We start from the raw sequence: 8,936 nt of genomic DNA, 5'->3' as shown, positions 1-8,936 counted from the left end.
ACACACCTGGGTGCAGTACTGGCACAAGTGAGCTAGCACTCTCCCAGATGATGCCTGGAACAGTTCAGAGGTTTGCGAAAAAGAGGTGGAGGCTTTGAATAATCATTAGGATTGGTTGAAGTGGGCAGGATACAGGGACAACTCCTGAAAAACAAAGTCACCTGCAGTGTGTGTGGAACAGTAAATGCACATAGCTGCTCTGCTGAAATCAACTTTTGCAACATACAGGGGTGGGGCAATTTCACAGAGAACAACAAACCACTCTGTGCCCCATTTCCCAATGAGGACCCCCAACATCAACTGTTAGTGTAGAGATAATCCCAGGTTGAAGTGTTCCTGCAGCTCAGATACAGGTGGAGCAAATAGCAAGGTCTTTCTTGCAGCAAGGCAATGTCAGAGAAAGCATAAGCATAAGGCTTCTCCAATGTGAGTCTTTCCCATGGGGGCTTCAGTTCTTCATGAGCTGCCCCAGTGTGGCTTCCATGGAGTGCGGACCTTCAGGACCAGACTGCTCCAGCAGTTACCCCGTAGGGTCACAAGTTTCCCCTAGCAAACCTGCTCTGGTGTGGGCTCCTTGCTCTCCATGGGCAGCAGGTACTGCCAAGAGCTTGTTTCAGTGCAGGCTTCCCACAGGGTCACAGTGTCCTCCGGATGTCTCTACCTGCTCCACCCTCAGATCCTCCATGGGCTGCAGGTGGGATATCTGCTCCAAATCATCTTCCATGGGCTGCAGGGGGACAACTTGCTTCGCTATGGTTTTCTCCACAGGCTGCAGGGGAAACTCTCCTCTGGTGCCTGGAGCATCTCCTTACCCTCCTTCTTCACTGACCTTGGTGTCTGAAAAGTTTCTTACACCTTCTCACTCCCTTCCCTGGTGGCAAAAATCTGCCCCTTGCATTTTATCCCCCCCCTCCCCCCCGACCCCCCCCTTCTTAAAAATGTTATCCAGAGGTGCTGCCACTGTTGCTGATCACTAGGTTGGAAAAGACCTTTGAGATCATCAAGTCCAACCATACTTGTCCTCTACTAAACCATATCCCTAAGCACCTCATCTACCTGTCTTTTAAATACATCCGGGGTTGGTGACTCAACTACCTCCCTGGGCAGCCTGTTCCAATGCCTGACAACCCTTTTGGTGAAGAATTTTTTTCTAATGTCTAATCTAGACCTGCCCTGGCATAGCTATTCCCTCTCATCCTATCACCTGTCACTTGGGTGAAGAGATCAACACCTGTCTCTCTACAACCTCCTTTCAGGTACTTGCAGGTGGCAATAAGATTCCCCCTCAGCCTCCTCCAGGCTAAGCAGCCCCAGTTCCCTCAGCCTCTCCTCATAAGGCTTGGTCTCCAGACCCTTCACCAGCCTGATTGCCCTTCTCTGCACAAGGTGTCCAGGACCTCGATGTCTTTTTTATAGTGAGTGGCCCAAAACTGAATACAGTACTCGAGGTGTGGCCTCACCAATACGGAGTACAGGGGCACAATCACTTCCCTGGACCTGCTAGCCTGCGCTTTCTGATGCATGTCAAGATGCCATTGGCCTTCTTGGCCGCTTGGGCACACTGCTGGCTCATATTCAGCCTGCTGTCAACCAACACCCCCAGGTCCTTCTCCACCAGGCAGCTGTCTAGCCACTCTTCCCCAAGCCTGTAGAGTTGCACAGGGTTGTGATGTCCCATGTGCAGCACTCTACACTTGGCTTTGTTGAAGCTCATCCCGTTGGTCTCAGCCCATCGATCCGGCCTGTCCAGATCCCTCTGAAGAGGCTCCCTATCCTCAGGCAGATCAACACTTCCTCCTAGTTTAGTGTCATCTGCAGAATTACTGAGGGAGCATTCAATCCCTTCATCCAGGTCATTGATAAAGATGTTGAACAAAACTGGACCCAGGACTGAGCCCTGGGGGACGCCACTCATGACCGGCCTCCAGATGGAGTTTGTTCCCTTTGGGCCCATCCATCCAGACAGTTTTTAAACCAGCAGAGGGTGTGTCTGTCCAGGCATGTGGTAGCCAGTTTCTCAAGCAGGATGTTGTGAGAAACGGTGTCAAAGGCTTTTCTGAAGTCAAGGTACATTAAATCCACAGCCTTTGCCTCATCCACTAAGCAGGTCACTTTCTGATAGAAGGCGATCAGGTTAGTTTTACAGGACCTGCCTTTCATAAACCCATGTTGTCTGGGCCTGATCACTTGGTTGTTATACATGTGCTGTATGATAGCACTCAAGATGACCCATTCCATGATCTTCCCCAGCACTGAGGTCAGATTGACAGGCCTGTAGTTACCTGGATCCTACCTTCAACTCTTCTTGTAAATGGGTGCAACATCTGCCAGCCTCCAGTCAAGTGGAACTTTCCCAGTCAGCCATGACTGCTGATAGCTGATGGAAAGGGGTTTGGCAAGTATGTCCACCAGCTCCCTCAATACCCTCATGTGGAAACCGTCTGGTCCCATAGACTTGTGAATATCTAATTGGCCCAGCAGGTCTCCAACCATTTCCCCCTGGATCGTGAGATTTTTGTTCTGCTCTCCCTCTCTGTCTTCTGGCTCATGAGGCTGAATATCCAGGGAACATCTCACCTTGCTATTAAAGACTGAGGCAAAGAAGGAATGAAGTACCTCAGCCTTGTCCTCATCGTTTGTCACTAATATTTCCCCTGCATCCAGTAAGGGCTGGAGATTGTCCTTGGCCCTGCTTTTTTGTTGACGTGTCTGTAGAAAGAATTTTATATTGTCTTTCACAGAATTGGCCAATCTGAGTTCTAGTTGGGCTTTAGCCCTTCTGATTTTTCTCTCTACATGACCTTACTTCATCCCCGTAGTCCTCCTTAGATGCCTGCCTCTTCTTCCAAAGCTCATAGATTTTCCTTTTTCTTTCTGATGTCCACCCAGATCTCACTGCTCAGCCATTCTGGTTTATTCCCTCTCCAGCTCCTATTCTGGCACACGGGGACAGGCTTTTCTTGTGCTGCCAGAATTTCCTTCTTGAAGAGAATCCATCCCTCCTGGGCACTTTTGCCCATAAGGACTGTCTCCCACAGACCTTTATCAACCAGCTTTCTGAATAATCCAAAGTCTGCCCTATGGAAGTCTAAGGTGGCTGTGCTACTAGCTCCCTTCCTCACTTCATTCTATCATCTCATGGTCACTAAGCCCCAGGTGTCCTCCAACCATCATCACATCTCCCACTAGGCCTTCTCTGTTCACAAACAACAGGTCCAGCTGGGTGCCTTCCCTAGTTGGTTCAACAGAGCCAAGTGCAGAGTCGATTGGCTCCGCCTTGGTCAATGGCAGGTCTGTCCCTGAGCTGGCTGGTACTGGCTCTGTCAGACCTGGAGGAAGCTTCTAGCAGCTTCTTGCAGAAGCCATGCCTGCAGCCCCCCACACCCCACACCCCCTCCCCCCAAACCTTGCCACACAAACACAAAGCACTCTCAAAGCCATTTAAGATCTGCCTTAGCCTTTGGAACTGAACTTGAGCTGAATGTGAGGAAATTATCCGTCCCCGTGACAGACAGTGAGCAGGAAACAGAGCTTTTACTGAATTATTTCCCAGCTGGAAAATGCAGTCCCTTGCTGCAACTCCAAAGGGACTGGGTGGAAATATTCAGACCTACTGAATTTAAACTCGGTACGTATAGCCAGAGACACCTGCTGTGCAACATACCTGGCATGTTCTGCAGTCATCTTGCTAGGGTCAGTGCCCTCATGTTGTCCTTCAAACATGTCCATTCCTCTGTAGGAAGAAAAATTGTGTGTACCCATGCTTTTCCAGCAGCAGAAAATGGTGCCGAGATGCGAGCAGCACAGGGGACTGTGCTGGCCGGAGCGCAGGAGACTACTGCAAGTGTCGAGCCCTTTCTGACTTTCACAGGGAGACTTTTCTGCTATAAATAACAGAAACAAGCCCTGCCTTCTTATGGGAAAAGGCACCGTTTCTTCGCACTGTAGCAATCCTCTCTCCAGCCAGATAAAGCCAGAGAGGAAGGGAGTCAGCTTCCCCCCATGTGTACTGACCAGAGCAGTTTCAGTTTCATTACAGTCCCAGCTGCTCTACTCCACTGCAGCTCCCCGAGCTGGGCACCTCGGCACTGCCATCGGCCATGGCCAGAGATTCAATCTTCGTGGTCGCTATAGATTTTGGCACGTCCTACAGTGGGTATTGTTTTTCCCTTGCTTCAGGCACAGACCAAATCCGGCAGGTGTACTGGGGAACAGAGCACGGGTTCAAGACCCCAAAGACCCCCACGTGCATCTTGTTCAACCAGAATCAGGAGTTCAGGAAGTTTGGCTACGATGCTGTGATGAAGTACAAGAGCCTGCCCTCCAGTGAAGCTGACAACTGGTACTTCTTCCAGAACTTCAAGATGAAGCTGTACAATACAGTAGGTGAAACAGTTACTGCTAATGGGAATCAGAGCTATTAATTTATTTGAGGGGTGGAGGGTAGAGGAATTGGTGGAAAGGGCTGAGTAATCTGGCTGGTGAGCATGCATGATGGAAATCAAAGGGCATTTGGATTAACTGAAGATGAAAGTGGGTTTTTTTCTTGATTAGCCAATCTTTGATTAGCCAAAGGCTTCGTGGGCCTTTCCCTTATGATCCTGTTCATTGTCTAAATAGAATTAAACCTGACTGCACACCTCAGTGAAGCCACATACTTGTTCTTAAAGGGTGATCCTCCTGTTATACCCCTTGCTCTAGCTTGCCTCTCCCTCCCCTGAGATCAGAGAATCATTTTGGTTGGGAAAGAAAAATGATATGCTGAAGCGAATTTAAGGGTGGCTAGCTGTCTGTCAAGTGTGCAGTGGCTATCATTTACTCTCTGAAGGCTCTGTGCTGGTTTAGAATTGCTCACAGCTTTTTCTGGGTTTTCTTGTTCAGCCAAACATTAAACTACCTTAGGGACTCCTTGGCTGTGCTCCTGGGTCCCACAGGTCTTCCCAAAGATGGAATAACCCGGAGTACAAGGCCAGCCCAAGACAATGTCTCATGCCTGCTCTTTGGTATCCCCTAGTGCTAAGCAATGAACACTGAACTGGGTGTGGCAGTAGATGGAAGGTCTCTGAGAAGACTTCCCTCACCCAGAAAACCTGGGAATGATGTGGTCTGCTATGGTGTTACCTCTGGAGCAGTGGGTTTTCACTCACTTTCAAAGGGGACTGGAGAGAGCCTTTAGTTCATCCTTATGTCTCTGCACCAAAGAATAAAATGCTTAAGGAAAATTTCATCACAGAATTACAGAATGGTTAAAGTTGGAAGGAACCTCTGGAGATCATGTGCTCCAACTTCTCTGCTCTAACAGGGTCACCTAGACCTGGTTGCTCAGGGCTATTGTCCAGCAAGCTTATTAATATATCCATGAATGGAGATTACACAACCTCTCTGGGCACCATTAGAAGGGCTCAGAGACAAGAAAGTGAAGCACCAATTCCCAGACACATAACTGGCTATTTCTGAATGTTCATAGAAAGTGTCTGTGGAGGACATGTCCTAACAGCTTCCTGATATCAACCTCTTCTATCTGGGCCCAGAACAGCGGCAGGAAATGCGACTGTAAGCAAATATGAACATAGATATCCTTTCTCTTAAGCGGCTGCACTTGTGGAAGAGGATTGACCCCACCTTTCCTGGTTGTGTGTTATTTAAACTGGTCAGCAGCTGGATTAGGCTTGTTTTCTGAATTGGCTGTAATGGATCCCAACTTAATGGAGCTGATAATCCAGTTGATAGTCTTTGTGATTTAGGGACATCTTTAGTGGCTGCTGAAGCAAAGCAAAGAGGGGCATGTGTGCTGAAGGCTGGCTCCAGAAACTTCTTTAGATAAAGGCAACAGTTCCCACCCTAGACAAAGCAGCCAATCAGGGACTGCTGGAGGGTCGGTCTGGTCTCCTGGATAAGATAAGTATCAGAGCAGCCACCCGCCTCAGGTTTCAGATCAGCCAAGAGGATACGTTATAGGGAAACTGTGTCAAACCAGAGGATCGTTTGTCTATATGTTTGTCTATCATGTATTTTGTTAATGCCATACACAAAAGTACAGATGCAACCAGAAATGTCTGAAGTGTCTATAAATACACCTGGGGAATGTGTGGTGGTGTCACATAGAAAGTATAGTTCTCCTTACTGGCTGTTCAGGGTCTTTACAAAATTTGGCCTGGGAGAAACAGCTGACTTATCAACGCCCATGTGTGACTCTGAGCCTTTTTTTTTGTAGAAAGTCACTTCTGGCATGGAGCTGAAAGCCAGCAATGGAAAGATGCTTCCTGCCCTGACGGTCTTTTCTGAAAGCCTGCGCTACCTGAAGGAACATGCCCTGAACACCATCCAAGAGGCCTGTTTCCAAAACATCTGTGACAAGGAGGAGATCACCTGGGTCATTACTGTCCCGGCCATATGGAGTGCTGCTGCCAGGCAGTTCATGCGGCTGGCAGCAAAAAATGTAAATGCAGGGGTTATCCCACTTCCTAAAATGATATTTGGAGATTTCTTTACCCATCAAGGCAGAGGAACTCCTCAACGTCTAAACAACCTGCATTTCAAATTTCAATTTACCAGGGAAAGAAATCTCCCCCGTTGGGGGCAGGGGGGTAGAGGATGTCCCAAACCATCAGTAACAACCATTCTGCCCTTTCCCTGCACTACCATGTAGAAATGAGCCCCACGGAGATCGGCGTGACAAGAACAACCACCTCAGCGTGGTTTCCTGGGATGAGAACAGTCTCCCTAAGAAGGGGTGTTCATGCAGTAGTGAGATCACCACCTTTTCTTGAACTAACACTTCTTTGTTGTGATTTTAGGCAGGACTCATCTCTGACATGGCTTCTGAGAAGCTGATTATTGCCCTGGAGCCAGAGGCTGCTTCGCTCTGGTGCAAACAGCTTCCACAAGAAGGCTTTATGACAGAGAGCAGTGACAAAAAGAAGTTTGAAGACACCCCAGGGATCCAGTATCTTGTCGTTGACTGTGGAGGTAAAATTTTCCCTCTTTAACAGGTATCATGTTTTCTGGGTGTAGAGCATGGTGTTTTTGCTGTGTCTGACACAGTGGGCTCCAAAGGACTACAGTGCAGTCCCAGAGCTTGGACTCCACTGCTGTGCTCATCACAGGGGATTTACTTTTATTTCTCACTTGATAAGGCCCATGGGCAGGTAGAAAAATGGGAGGAAGAGACAGATCAGTCTGCACCGAGTCCCAGCGTCAGCCCCAGATGTGCACCCACATGCTGCTGTATAGCCTGAGCACACAGCCTCCTCTGTAGGAGCAAGTGTAGTGCCCAGTGAAGAACATTTGATGGAATACTCCTTAGTGATTTCTCTAGTTTCCTTTGCAAGCTTTTTCAGTGTAATGTGAACTTCCTGCCAAGAGCAGTCTGGTGATTGTGAACAAATACTGAAAAGGCATCAAGAGAATCAGAAGTTTTGGAGACTCTCACCACCATTGCTCATCTTAACTCAGAGCTTGTAAATCAAAAGGCAGGAGTCAGCTATCTATGTGTAGAGGCCAGTCTCCTTGTATAATCAGAAAGGAGATAGTCTTGTGCAGGGAACAAGTCAGAGCATCCAGCCCTCATCAGCAGTTATTGTAGGATCCTTGTGAGACCAGGCTTTTTTTAGATTCAGGAAATCTAAAGGTGTGAAGGAAATAGCAGAGGAGTGAGGATGAGAATGAAAGCAGCAGAAAAAATGCACTTGTGAGCCAGGAGTTAAGAATGTAAGATTATATTTAGTGAAAGTAAAGGACCTCATGTTTTAAAAAAACAGCTAACTTCATTTGTGGTTTTGTGTGTGTGTGTAGGTGGCACAATAGACATCACGGTACATGAGATCCAAGAAAATGGTTGCCTAAAGGAGTTACACAAAGCAACTGGAGGTGGATGGGGAGGCAACAGTGTGGATGAAAACTTCACTGAATTCCTCAAGGAAATATTTGATGATGGCATATGGGATCAATATGTAAAAAGTTACCCTACTGAATTTCAACATATGATGTACAACTTTAGTCTCCAGAAATGCTCTGCTAGCAAGGAGGCAGTCTACATACATTGCTACTACAACTTAGCCAGAATGGCAGAGTCTAAGCAGGACATCTCCCAGTTCTTCACAAAAGCAGAAGGAGCTATGTGGTGTCAAGGGAGGATCATTATTACATATGAGAAAATGAAGAGCTTCTTTGACTATAGTATCAAAAATATCATTTGTACATTGAGGGAAATTCTTGACAAGCCTCAAATGGCCAAGGTCCAGTTCATTTTGCTTGTGGGAGGCTTTGCATCTAGCACCATCTTGAGAGATGCAATCAGAGAGGTGTTTGGCAAGAATTATCATATCCTTTGTCCAATGGAGGCCCAAGTGGCCATTGCAAAAGGGGCTGTTTTATTTGGAGTTAATCCACACATTGTTGCCTCAAGAGTCAGCTGTCGGACGTATGGCGTAGCAGTAGCTCAGACCTTTGATGCTGCTATTCATGACCAGCGTAAACTAAGGGTCTCAAAAGCTGATGGCTATAAGTATTGCACAGATCTCTTCAGTAAATTGGTGGGAATTGAGGAATCAGTGAATATACATGAAGTTGCCCATCATATTTTCCATCCAATAGAACCAGATCAGTTAAGTACATGCTTTGCTTTTTATTGTACAGAAAAGGAGGATGCTCTGTACATAGATGAGGAAGGGATGGAATGGCTTGGCTCATGTACAGTGCCCATGCCAGACACGACACTGGGGAGGAACCGTGAACTGAAGCTGGATATTAAATTTGGCCTCACTGAATTTAAAGCCACATGTACTGATGTTACTTCTAAAGAAAGTCGTATGGTGATAATCAATTTTTTTACTGTGTAGATGCTTGGTACATCAAGCAGCAGGGACAATAACTCAAGGAAGGGGTGACTTGAGTGGGAGGCAGTAAGTACTACAATAGGCAAAGCAAATGGACTG

General features: G+C 47.3%; 1 protein-coding gene across 1 annotated transcript; it reads left to right on the top strand.

Moving 5' to 3' along the window:
• Positions 1–4,100: 4,100 nt before the first annotated feature.
• Positions 4,101–8,840, top strand: LOC311205132 (heat shock 70 kDa protein 12A-like; the record flags this gene model as incomplete). Its single annotated transcript, XM_084279425.1, has 4 exons — positions 4,101–4,382; positions 6,215–6,439; positions 6,798–6,969; positions 7,795–8,840. The coding sequence occupies 4 exons, from the start codon at positions 4,101–4,103 to the stop codon at positions 8,838–8,840; spliced, it is 1,725 nt and encodes a 574-aa protein (XP_084135551.1).
• Positions 8,841–8,936: the final 96 nt, after the last annotated feature.

This window comes from Gallinula chloropus (assembly GCF_964237585.1).
Source record: "Gallinula chloropus genome assembly, chromosome: 1".
Classification (NCBI taxonomy): Eukaryota; Metazoa; Chordata; class Aves; order Gruiformes; family Rallidae; genus Gallinula; species Gallinula chloropus.
This window is presented reverse-complemented; position numbering and strand designations above follow the sequence as displayed.